Source organism: Cervus canadensis, chromosome 9, assembly GCF_019320065.1.
Source record: "Cervus canadensis isolate Bull #8, Minnesota chromosome 9, ASM1932006v1, whole genome shotgun sequence".
Taxonomy (NCBI): Eukaryota; Metazoa; Chordata; class Mammalia; order Artiodactyla; family Cervidae; genus Cervus; species Cervus canadensis.
The window spans coordinates 78,583,441-78,597,004 of NC_057394.1; the positions used below are offsets into that span (position 1 = coordinate 78,583,441).

At 38.0% G+C, this 13,564-nt stretch overlaps 1 protein-coding gene across 2 annotated transcripts in view; it reads left to right on the top strand.

Annotated features, from left to right (window-relative positions):
- Positions 1 to 12,888, top strand: part of UBL3 (ubiquitin like 3) — a 48,567-nt gene extending 35,679 nt beyond the window's left edge. The window contains exons 3-7 of one of the 2 annotated variants that reach the window (XM_043477724.1): positions 1,103 to 1,107; positions 1,266 to 1,374; positions 5,814 to 5,900; positions 9,488 to 9,565; positions 9,869 to 12,888. In XM_043477724.1, coding sequence (XP_043333659.1) covers positions 1,105 to 1,107; positions 1,266 to 1,374; positions 5,814 to 5,900; positions 9,488 to 9,565; positions 9,869 to 9,921 — 330 coding nt within the window. In that variant the 5' untranslated portion in view covers positions 1,103 to 1,104 and the 3' untranslated portion in view covers positions 9,922 to 12,888. The remainder of the gene's footprint in view (positions 1 to 1,102; positions 1,108 to 1,265; positions 1,375 to 5,813; positions 5,901 to 9,487; positions 9,566 to 9,868) is intronic. The other variant, XM_043477723.1, reaches the window with a different exon arrangement.
- Positions 12,889 to 13,564: the final 676 nt, after the last annotated feature.

Consider the following 13,564-nt stretch of genomic DNA (forward strand, 5'->3'; position numbering starts at 1 on the left):
TAAAAATTGAGATAATAGGGTACATAGCAGTTAGAATACAGATTCTAACATGGAACCCGATTCTACTCCATCTGCTGTGAAATCCAGTTACATCCCGTTGAATGCAGAGTTGGGTGTGTATAGCATTTTCCTAGAGGAGATATTTTATAATTATCAATACATTTTCAAAGTGGTGATTTTGAGGTACTGGGAATAACAGTGGCCATGGTGGTGGCAGATAGTAAATGAGTGACCTGGTATCTTGGTGGTGCTGCAGTGGATTCCAGTTTATTCATTGTAGACTTTGTCATCTTACAGATTTACTGGGTTGGTTTTTTTTTTTCTTTTTAATAATAATAAAAAGATGTTAGTAACTGAGGAGGAGAACTTGGGTAACCTGGTGCATTGGCAGTCTCTGTGCTCTGTGTGTAGAGAAACTGGGCTCTGGCTGTACCCTTCTTTTTAAAGAACGTGTTATTTCCTCTCGTATAACAGAGGCCTTACAGGTATAGAAAACCTCACGTATATATCTGTAACTTATAAGGGAGATGAATGAATATTGTGGTTGAAAAAAATTGTTAATTCTGGACAAAGATAAAAATTTTAAAGTGAACATTTTGGAAACTGTATTAAGAATGGTATAAGCAAATATATATTGACTTGGAAGTGTAAATCGAGTGGCTCTCAAGAATGTTAATTCTATTGTCCTTCTTAGGTTTTCCACTGAGGGTGAATCTGTGTTCTTTGTTACACAGAGCTCCACGAAAGTGAATGATCATGTAATTGGGATTAAAGTAACTACTGTTACTGAATCTTCAATTAACTCTAATAAAGTTCTTCAAAATTACAGTTTCTGGTTAATTTGTTTAGGTTTGAATGATTTTTATAGGATAAAAAGTTGTATGTAGTTTGTTTTTTCTCTTCCTTTTTTCTGAGAAGCATATTAGCAACTGAATTTTTTTTCCTATTTAGTGATGTGATCTGCAGGGTAACAACTTGTATTAGCTGTTCAGTGGAAAATGTGTATTTTATAGTTATAGCGATAACTTGTAAAAGTCCAATTCTGAACATTGCTGGAGTAAATTTAAAAGCGTAATGAATTTTGCTTTCCCTTTGTTCATTTATATGGTAAATATATCCTCACACACACACGTATTAAATAATGAAAATAAAAACAGAAAATAGCATTAGTAATAATTGAGAATGTGATTGAAATGAAAAGGCTATGAGTCGTTACTTTACTTTAAAAATTTTAAGACTTTAAAAGAATCATTGTCTTCTTTCAGATAAACTTGCGCCTCATCTTGGTAAGCGGGAAAACGAAAGAGTTCCTATTTTCTCCTAATGATTCTGCTTCTGACATCGCAAAGCACGTGTATGACAACTGGCCGATGGGTGAGTGGTGTTTTTCTCTTGAGAATGAATAATGTTGATTCTTTATGCCCTGTCTTGTTTCAGAGACATTTTGAAAAAGTTGTAAGTAAAATATAAAAAAACAAGCGAATGATTGAGGGTACAAGGCTTAAAGTTGAAGGGGCTGCTGCATCCCTGCTGGGTTTGGCCTTTCAGCTCCCTCAGTGCAGAATGGTAAAGGAGCCTGGGCATCAGGTTGCTGGGTGGCCTTATAGCTGTTTTAATGGAAAAGAAAATTATTTTTTAAAGGAAAACACAAGGTAGCCAATACACACACACACACACACACTTTCATATCAGTAACTCTCTTTACACCAAAGTACAAAGTAAAAACAAAGAAAAACTATCTTTAACAAATTATAACACATGTTTTTTATTTTTGGTCTATTCTATACACAACCTGCTTAGCGTGGCATTTGACAGAAAGTGAATATCTCATTCATGTCACTTCCTGTGTTTTTTGAACTACTACAAGGTCAAGGAGGTATAAAATCCATTTATGCTTTGCATTTTCAAGCCAATATCCAGGACAGAATTTTGGAGTGTGTGCGTTTATGTGTGTGTGTGTATGTGTGTGTGTGAGAGAGAGAGAGATCCTTTCTCTGGTTCTTTTCCATGTAATAAGACTCATGCCATCCTCAAATGAGTCTTCAGCTTATGTTCTTCCTGTGAAGCTAACCCAAGTCATTTTGATCCTCTCAATTGCATGTACCTAGTGATATGACTGTGCTGATTTCACTAATTTTACTGGACTTCCCTGGTGGCTCAGACGGTAAAGAATCCACCTGCAATGCGGGAGACCTGGATTCGATCCCTAGGTTGAGAAGATCCCCTGGAGAAGGGAAAGGCTACCCACTCCAGTATTCTGGCCTGGAGAATCCCATGGACAGAGGAACTAGCCAAAACAGTTTGTACTTTTAAAGCACAAGACTTGTGTTAACAAAGAACACAGTGTATACAAAATGAATCAACTAGATCAGTACTGCTCAACCTAAAATAATATTATATGAAACTCTTTTAGAAGAAACTCTTTAATCCTTATTAACTTCTATACAACCATGAAACTAAAACCGATCTACAAAGAAAATGCAAATATAGCTCTAAAACCAGTAATGTTCAAATTAACAACTTTAATGTGCCATGTGGCATATTTTTGCTAAAACCCACTCGTTGCTTGCCCCATGAATATGGTACTGTGGAGTACGGCGTGCCTCCTCTCCCGCTGGCTGTATGAGAACCCAGGTATGTGTGGATTTACCACAGACCCTTCATTCACACAGTGTACCAAACTGTCATTCAGCCTTCACTGACAGGAACATGTCATTTATGGATTAAGTCAACCTTTGTTCTGTTCTTGTTAACCTCTTGACAATTAAAGAAGTACTGCTTGGCACCAGTACAATCATAAGCTTAAATGCATACATGAGCACTAAAGTCCCAAGGCTGTTCTTGGTTGTAAGGTAATAATTTGAATTATCTAGATAATCTCATCCAGGTTATCATTAAAATGAAAACACAATCTAAAAATTCTTGACGAGGACTTTGAGACCCAAAGAACCTGTCTTAGGGATTCATAGACCTGAGTTTAAGAAACACTGCTTTAGACAAATAATTTGAAATGACTGGGTCTTTCTTCTCGCTGATAACCAAGGAACAAGTCAACACTAGCTCCTGAATCAGAAAGAGACTGGAGCTAAAGGTCATAGATAAGAAGGAATTTCAGAAGAGCTGAAGTAACTAAACTTAGAATACTGGATCGTCTTCACAGCCAGGCAGGATAGGAAAGTGAGACTGTGAAAAGCGTTTGTAAATGTCTGAGAGTGATGCTGTCTGTTTAGTGGCTGAGTTGTGTCCACCTCTGAGACCATGGACTGCAGTGTGCCGGGCTTCCCTGTCCTTCACTATCTCCCAGCATTGGCTCAGACTCATGTCCATTGATTCATTGATGCCATCCAACCATCTCATCCTCTGTTGCCTCCTCCTTCCCCTTCCCGCAGTCTTCGTCAGCATCAGGGTCTTTTCCAGTGAATTGGCTTTTCGCATCAGGTGCCAAAGTATTGAAGCGTTAGCTTCAGCATCAGTCCTTCCAATGAATAGTCAGGACTGATTTCCTTTAGGATGGACTGGTTGGATCTCCTTTCAGCCCAAGGAACTTTCAAGAGTCTTCTCCAAATCCAAAGTTCAAAAGCATCAATTCTTTGACACTCAGCTTCGTCATGGTCCAACTCTCACATTCGTATATGACTACTGGAAAAACCATAGCTTTAACTATATGGACCTTTGTCAGCAAAGTGATGCCTCTGCTTTTTAATATGCTGTCTGGGATCATCATAGCTTTTCTTCCGAGGAGCAAGTGTCTTTATTTCATGGCTGCAGTCACCATCTGCAGTGATTTTGGAGCCCAAGAAAATAGTCTGTCATAGTTTCTATTGTTTCCCCATCTATTTGCCATGAAGTTACGGGAGTGGATGCCATGATCTTAGTTATATTTCTCCTGGCATTCTTGATTCCAGCTTGTGCTTCATCCAGCCTGGCATTTTACATGATGTACTCTGCATATAAGTTAAATAAGTAGGGTGGCAGTATATAGCCTTGACATAAATGCCTTTCCCAATTTGGAACCAGTCTGTTGTTCCATGTCCAGGTTCTAACTGTTGCTTCTTGACCTGCATACAGGTTTCTCAGGAGGCAGGTAAGGTGGTCTGGTACTTCAGTCTCTTTAAGAATTTTCCATAGTTTGTTGTGATTGACAGAGTTAAAGGCTTTAGCATAATCAGTGAAGCAGAAATAGATGTTTTTCTGTAATCTCTTACTTTTTCTATGATCCAGTGGATGTTGGCAGTTTGATCTCCTGTTCCTCTGCCATTTCTAAATCCAGCTTGTACATCTGGGAGTTATCAGTTCACATATTGTTGAAATCTAACTTGAAGGATTTTGAGCATTACCTTGCTAGCATGTGAAATGAGTGCAGTTGTGCAGTAGTTTGAACAGTCTTTGGTATTGTCCTTTTTTGGGATTGGAGTGAAAATTGACCTTTTCCAGTCCTGTGGCCACTGCTGAGTCTTCCAAATTTATTGACAAATGAACAATGCTAAAGGAAAAAAAGGAAATATTCTATTTACAATAATCTTGGGTGTGATGAATTCAAAGTAATCCATACCAAAGTGTTAACAAATTATTTGATCTTCCTTCTGGAGGAGAGGGACCTGGGATCATGGGAGTCAGAAGGCACTGAAGGAGGACAGGATGGGAGGAGAGGCTGGGGGCGGGGCTGGGGTGAGGCTGAGGTTCATTTCTCCTCTCCATTCATGCTGAGTCACCGACAGGCACTGGTTGTATCAAACTCATGTTCTTCATTTTGAACAGTCAAAACAAGGCAACAGGGAGAGCCTTGCACTCACCTCCTTTATCTTCTGTCACTTGCTCTTGAGAGAGTGCTTTAAACTAGTCTTTGTGTTGACAGTTATCTCATGAAAGCAGGAACTTCTGTAGAAAACACACACATGATGCTAGAATTCTTAAGAAAGGTGATGATGGAATTCTCAAATCTCTATCAAAATCACAACTTTAAATTCTGTATATACAAGGTAGTGAAAATTACTAACCCCATACTTTGTCATGATAGAGTGTCCTCAAACCACTATTTTGACAGAATCGTATTCCATGTTTTACCATAATAAGGTAAGTTATATGCTAAACTGAAGTATTTTGTTATCCATTCTACACACCAGTTGTCTTTTGATTGTCTTTGTACATTATCCTAGATTTCACACTTTTATAGTACCTTCTAATATCTATTGTTTTTCAAGTTCATTCTGAGAATTTTGGGTAAAGTGAACTAAAATTGTATCTTCTGTCATGTTTATCAATTGGCTTTTAAAAAAGCAATAAAGTTATCCACATTATCAAAAAGTAGACACTGTTCTGCTTTTTAAAATTTTTATTTTCTAGTTACTGAGGTATAATTTTTTTTTGTTATGCTCTTTACCAATATCCTAATGCTTTTAAAAATCTGTGTTAAACCTACTGTTTCCAGCCTCAAACACATGTTTTAACAGGTACAGATACTGGAACATTGCAATGTTTTCTGTTATTTCAATAAAAGTTAATTTTCAACTGACATCTTTTTAACTAGGATTAGACTTTCCCCAGCTCATTTGTTTTAGTTTTTAAACTTCAGGACCGTGTTCTGGCACATTTTGTGTTCTCTCAGAAGCAAAGACTAATCTTAAGCAGTTCCTCTGTGCAGTGAGAAGCAGCGAGAGCAGTGCTCGCGAGACTTGTGGTCATTTCAGTTAGCAGGAAGCTCCAGGTGACCGCTCTGATACTCTCCATCTGATTGAGATCGGAATTTTGGAACAATGCGGTAACACCTTAATTTTACGTTGAAATGCACCTAACAATTCCCTGGTTCTTTTCAGACTGGGAAGAAGAGCAGGTCAGCAGTCCAAATATTCTACGCCTTATTTATCAAGGACGATTTCTGCACGGAAATGTCACATTAGGAGGTAATGGTCACCTTTGTAATGAGACTTAGTGCCCGTCTTGCAGCAGCATCACTCATTTGTTTGTTTAGATGCTTATGTTTGGTTTTGCTAAAAACATACAATTTCAAACTCTATGAATTTTGCCTAGGTTTGGTATGTCTACATTTTTGCATTTTGCATTCTAATTTCAGCTCTATGCTGAAGTGTTTACCATCTTGTAAAATAAACTCTTAAGCCATTAAAGATGGGAGTCCACACTTATTATTTTATAAATGTAGTTTAATTTTACTTCTGGATAATATAGTTTAGATGTCATATTTTTAAGTTAAAGCCAGACACACAAACTCGGCGAAGTTTATGATGGTGGATTTTCAGATATAATATTAAAGGGATGTTTTCATTTTGACTGTAATTGGTGGAATGGCTAATCATGCAGAAATACAGGTAAGTGAGTCATGTTAGAGAAACAGTGAAGTACAAGTGACTGTAAGAGCAGACCTTAGAGCCAGGTTGTCTATGTTGGAGCTTAGCTCCACTGCTCACTGGCTCCTTAACCTTGAGCCAGTCCCTTCCCTGCTTGCTGTCGTAGTGTCGTGGTTTCCTCGTCAGTAAGTTAGAATAACCATAGTGCCTGCCTCAGAACAGTGCTTGGCACCTGTTACACACTTCGTTAGTTATCACTGCTCTTTATGTGTGAATAGAGACGTGGCTCAATAGTGCCCCCTCATGGGGGAGCAGTTTCCACCATGAGCAGAATTTGTTTTTCTTTAAGTACAAGTATTCCAAATATATAATGATAATTATCAATAGAAATTTGTAGGCAGAGGAAGTGATCTACCTTAATGTATCTTTGTATACATATAGTCATGAGTTTTTTCCTCTAAACCTAACAATTGAAGTGTTTAATCTGATCTTCCTTAAAGGTAGGATATTTTCATTCATTCACTCATTCATTCAGCATCTATTTATTTATTATGTGACAACGGTGCTAAACAGTTAAAGATACAGGATTGAAAAAGATAGACTGTCTTCCTTCAGGGTACTCTGGTATTAGATAGTAGAAGCAGATAAAATTCACTGTTAAAATACTGTGTGACGAGGGCTGGAGTGGATGAATGCAAATGATTATTATGACAGATAAATAGAATGTTTCAGTATGTAATTACAAGTGTTGTCCGTGGCTGTATTTCACATTCATTGAAAATGGGACCGTATTTTAGTCTTTCTTTGATTATCTGTGCCTCAGGTAACTCTTGGAATGTCACTGGGAGATGTGGCCTGAATTAACCTATTGACTCCACGAGTGGCGTCTTGAGACTCCACTTCCCTTTAAGTATTGACCTGTGTGAGCATTTTCTCACCTACTTAATTTAATTACCTCTCTGTTTTGGCCCTAAAGCTCCAACTTCATGTTAAAGATCATAGAATTTGTGTTGAAATCAAATCATTGATTGTTTTTTGGAATTTGTTTTTGAATGATTAATAGATTGACTTACATTATTTACTGTGTTGCTATCAGTCTGTTCAAAACCAAACCATCTCTCCGGTCTTGTGATTTAGACAAATAACATTAAGAGTATAACCTGGATCGTCTAAGTTGATCAGTAAATCTGGGTAATGACATTCACCCCTTGGGGGGTTTTAGTTATTGTGTTTCTTTGTCTCCTGTATTCTTGAATGTGAGTAATGAGGAGCCAGTGCACAGGGTCATACGACTGAATGGCCAGCATGGAGCAGGCCTGAGCGTGCTCTCCACAGTTTGAGGGTTGCTCTGTACTGTAACCCTGCCACCCCATGGGTGCTGGAATCTTCCTTTAAGTGCAGATTTCTGCACGCCCAGTCCGTCCCCGTCTGCTCGGGGTGTCCCGCCCCCGTTGGCTCCTGTGTGAAGCGTGGGGCCTGTGCCGGCTGCTGTGCACTGCCCCAGCAGAAGGCAGAGCCCCACATGAAGGAGAGAGGGCGTCTCAGGTCTCGTTTCCCTCTTCCTTTTTCTGCTCTGATACCGTTAGTGTCAGTGTCTGCTCTTTCGAGTTAAAATTCAGATGGAGAAAAACAGTAACCGTCCCCATTAATCACATGGGTAGCCTGAATCCGTAAGCCCCTCAGCAGCTTCCTAGGCCTGACCACAATGTTTCTCCATATTTGCATCTCAGTTTGCATACCTGTTCTCTGAGACCCATTTTTCTTGCTGCTCAGAAAGATGATAATGGTGATCGCAATAAAATTTATGGGGTGCTTCTTTGGGCCAAGCCCTGAGGTAGGCACGTCCCTGGATTGTTTCTTTTAATCAGTACAGTGGTAAGGGGCGGGTGCTCAAATTCGTCTCCCAGTTTGGGTGGGGGAAACTGAGGCATCAGGAGGAGGCAGATAGCACTCAGAAGCCATCTCACAGTCTGTGAGTGGCAGGCATGCGCTCTTAACGCAGGGCCGGCTGCCTGTGGTCAGGAAGCGGTGTGAGAGTCGTCTGCACACAGCGTGGTGTGTAGACGTTGCAAATTCAGTCAGGCTTTCCCAATACATTTAGTGAAATGATTGGTAATATAAAATTTTGTTTGCATTTCAGTGTTAAAGCAGGCCCAGGAGATTATCCAGTAAGGGCACTCCTCTTGTTTCAGCCTACTGTGTATTTGGGGCCATTATGCTTCACTTCAACTTCGGAAGTTAAGAGAATAGACCAAATAGTGGCTGGCTAGCGTTAAGTAACTTGGCAGCAGCAGCAGCGTTAAATAAGGTGGAAAGTCACCTTGATTATATGAAATATTAGGAATATTGAAGATTATTAGGGCTCTTCTTAACATCATCCTATAGAGAAGATTTAAAGAGGGGGTGGCAGGAGGACTGAGCTTGTTGAGTACTAATCTGAGCCTGCCTTCAATTTTCCAAGTGAGGGGAGTAGATTGAAACTCAGAACTAGAACATTGCAGCTGCAGAAACAGCTCCAGGCCATAGCTCCACTGTCTGGTTCTCATTTTATACACAGAATGACAAAGGGATTTACTTTGTGTGACTGGTTCATAGGTACATGGGTGCATTATATTACTCTATGTCTGAAATATTTCATAATAAAAATTGTTACTTATAAATGAGAAAAGCCTTTTAAAGGCTTGATTAGAAAACAGTGATTACTAATAATGCCAAACAGTGATTCGTTTATTTAAAGTAACCTTTTAAAGAAAATTGTTTTCTAACTGAAGAATATAAGGTTAAAAATAATAAAATTATGTATTATTATTATTATTATGTTTAAAATCATTAATATGTCATTTCTTTTATTTCTACATTGTGGTGACCTCTTTGATGCAGGAATTTTATTAGGTGACTAAATAAAATTAGGTTAAGCAATTATGTATTTTCTCTTTCCCTTTTCTTACACAATATGTTTATATATGTCAAACTAATAGTCATAGCTGAATAATTTCTGAATTCTAAAAATTGCTTCTGATAATACTAACCTAATTTAATTATGTAAGAAATGCTGTATCCAGTAAGAAGTGCTATCTGTTGAGGAAATCATACAGAAAGCAGCCAATTTTTAAAGTGGTCTCAATTCTGGTGAGTGATTCCAACAGGTTGATGTATATGTAACAAACGGTCTTCTTTTCACACAGCATTAAAGCTTCCTTTTGGCAAAACAACAGTGATGCATTTGGTGGCCAGAGAGACCTTGCCAGAGCCAAATTCCCAAGGTGAGCCGTGTGCTGGGAGCTTTCTGCCTTGCCCCACAGAGGCAGGCGTTCACAAATGGCTCCAGTTCTCTTGGACATTCTGGGAAAAGGATGTTTTCATAGTGTATGGTCAGAGCTCGCTAATCAGATAACCAGGCATTTTGGAAACAGGCTAAAACTAAAAGGGTATTTATTATAGCCTTTTAATTTTAAAAAATGCCAACATTAATTAAAAAAAAAAAAAAAAACCCTGTTTCTTATGTTGGAATCCCTCTGCTTCCCCCAAGCATCTTTATAAACAAGGCTTCTCTTCATTTTCTCTAGGTCAGAGGAATCGTGAAAAGACTGGAGAGAGTAACTGTTGTGTCATCCTGTAACTGGTCTGCCTGGCGTTGTATGGCGTGGTCTTTGTGTTTCATGCTGCCAGGCCAGGGGAGACCCGGCATTGCTTCAGAACCTTCAGGAAGAGTCTGCCTGTAGACCCATGGACCTCAACTACCACGTGAACACTGTCATCTTCTCTCATGAAAGTAAAAAGAACCAAGAACATTTTTCACTATGACTTTTTATTTCTAGTAGTTTTGTTTATGTTAAGCAGTTTTAAAATATAAAGATAAATTGATTTTTGAATGCAAGTCAATCTCCAGGGGAAAAGTTAACAAATGATTTTTCATAGCAGAAACCATTTTGCTGCCACAAAAGTTTTCATCACCAGAACTAACAAGTCAAGTGTTCCAAATACAATTTTGCACTAAAAATGATTGACAATTATTTTCTTCATCAGCAGAATTTATAACATGGTTTATGGTACCTAGAAATACTCATATGTGCAAATCCACACTGGAAGACGCTCAGCAATTAATGAAGTTAATTGCTGGGCCAACTTGAGAGGAAAAAATGGAAAAGAAACTAAAATGTTGGGTGAATTCTACCGAAGTCAGCCATGGCGGCTGCCCTGGCCCAGAATCCTGCCCTGAGCGCGGCTGTTCTCACTGCAACAAATGAAAAGACACAGTGTGCCTGTTGTTGGAAGTGCTCGGCAGAGGGCTCATGAAATTAGTGTTTCCTTCACACGTGCGCTCCAGTCAGACTGACTGGGGGTTGTTCACACAGCACAAGAGGGAGCGCGCACGTCCTAGCCTTAACGCGGGGGGGGAGTTCCAGTCACTCGTAGATTTCCATGATTGCACAGAAATATTAGAAAACCTCATTGGTTCACCACTTTTATGTATTTGAATATCAGCAAATTGAATTTTCCGTAATTATTGCTCATCTCTGTGTCCCGTGTCATACTTAATCATTAATGAGAGCTCAGATGAATTCTTAAAATTAAAAATTCTCCATAGGACTGATTTTGTTTCTTTATGTAGTTTGCCTTGGGTATTAGTGCTTGCAATTGTATTAAAATCAAAAGCTGATTTTCAAGGCATACTTGATTAGGGATGCCATTCTTTTGTTTTGTACTGATAATTTAAAAATTGATATGCTAAAAACAATTTGCACAGCACTAAAGCATGAGCTAGTTTCATCTAAACCTGTTAAAAAAATATAAAAGATTTTATATTTTGTCACTGGGAAGAGATTCTTCCTGGGTGAAATTGCGAATATATGTAGAATATATTTAATAAAAACCTCATAAAATACCTAACTATAGAACTTAAATATAGATTGGCGTGTAGTATATAGAACAATATTCCATATAAATAACTCTAGCCTTTATAAAAATGAAGTTGCAGGCTGACATAATGTTCTGTACTGAAACGAGTGTCCCAAGCAGTAAGTGTAAATGGTTTCAGTCAGCTTTGTTTAAAGGTAATCAGGTTATTTTATTCATTGTTAATGCTTTGATGAAAAGGCTTTATATGCAGTAGATCTACAAAAATATTGTTCATACTGATCAGAATTAAATTTGTATAGAGCAGAGTTTTAAAATGAATGTAAATAGCACTAAACATTTTCTTTCTGCAACCTGTACTTATAGATTCTTTCTGTACACTAAATAAAAAAATATCAGTGCATTTTGGTGGTAATCTTAAAGGTCTTTGATTAGGTTGATAGTTGTTTAAGTACTGTCTCATCCATGTTATAATTGTTCAATTTTTATTTCTGAATCTTTAAGAAAATTTGTTGAATATTCTATTGTTAGTTTTGGGAGGATTCCCAGTGTATCTCTGATATTTAACCTGGTTAATTTGTGCACAGTCATGACAATGGGTAGAATTACGTAGTCTCTGTTATCACTAAGATGTTCTATTCGAGATGTTAAGTATTTATATGCTTTGTTGACTGGCTCAAATGTGAATTCTGTTAGTGTTGACTAAAGAAGAATCTGCTGGTTACTTAATTGGGCAATTAAGCCATTTATGGCTGTATTCTTTCCTAATATAAACTACTGGTAATTACTTTTAATACCTATTTTAATTCTAATTATTCTTCTATTTTTCCAAAGTTAAAGACTATCAGTTAAATTATAATTGAAATTTTATGATGGCTAACCACATTCCCTATTGGTTTTCTATGTATTTTTCTGTGAGTTCCCACGTTCTAAATTTCCCTTCACAAGACTGCAATTTGGAGTTTGCAAAATGGATAAACTGGATCATTAGTAGAGAAATGTGTCACTTAATACCTAATATCATTGTTGTGCAAAATGAAAAAAGAATAAAAAATAGCAGTAAGATTATATACTGAAAACACCAAAAATTTAGATGCCTTAATAGTGCATACATGAAAATACTCAACTGTCCCTTTTTAAAATAATTCTTTGGACTGCCGGACGGTTAAAATCAATACCACATCCCAGTGAAGATCCCTCTGCCAGAAACAGCTCGCTCACCAAAAGGTGAGGGCTGCAGAGGTTCAGTCCTGTAACTCAGGCCTGAGTTACGGACCTGTGACCCTCCTAGCATTTGGTGTTTAAGTCCTGTCTTTTACCTAAATTGTCCTGGACTTCAAGCATTCTGGGAAAGGCAAAGCTTTTCTTCTTTGTTAAAACCTCAGCATGTCTCCTTCATCTGACTTATTTGCTTTCTCTTCCAGATAAATTGTATCTTATCATGAAAAGTATAGTATCTGACATCATCACTCACATTAAATGAGGTTTCCTCATAACAAACATTTATCCTTAGTTTTATGTCATCTTGACCAATGTTACAGTAATTTCTGTTAGCTGATTGTGGTATACGATGTTTAATGTGAAAAATTAAAACTTTCTTCATCTGTTGTAGAATATTTCTCTTCTTTTAAATCACTTCTGTTTGTAATTTTGGTGTAAAATTTTGTGTCTCCACTATTTTCCTCTTTTTTTCCTTCAGTTTATTTCATTACATTCTTCAGTAAAATCAGTATTGTGTCAGCCCTTTATTCTTCTGTGTTACCTAAACCAAAGAGAAAGTGATCAAGTAAGATTGAGTACGCCTTCACACTGTCCTTATTGGTAACTGTCACAGGCATTTCTTTAATTTTTTTCCCCATTATTTTGTGATATAGTCGCTGGTTAGCCAAACTAGGTGTTTGGGGGTTGGAGGAGGGCTTGAAGGAGCGCACATAGCCTGTACTTATGGTTGAAACCACACCGCAGGCTGCTGGTCGTCTCCTCCGCAGTTTCCCTGTCCTGGCAGAGCAGGCCTCTTGCCCATGGGCAGTGGATATTAAGTTATTTTGTGGCTCTTGACAGTGACATCAAATGTCTTGTAATATTTTTTATAATTCTGCCTCTTTCTCAAGATGACAACTTTAAAGAAATACACAGTAGGCATTGTAAATTAATGCTGTGAAAAGGGGGGGTGCCAGTCTCTCCTTTGATTCAACCAATAAAAAGCAGAAATTGAGGGACTTCCCTGGAAGTCCAGTGGTTAGGACACTGTGCTTCCACTGCAGGGGTCCGGGGTCTGATCCCTGGTTGGGAGATCTCATGCCACCTGGTGCAGCCAAAAAAGAAAAATACACATTTATTTATTAATGTAGATCTAGAAGTAATTTGTTTTGAAAACAGTGTCTCAGGTAGAGACTTGACTTAAT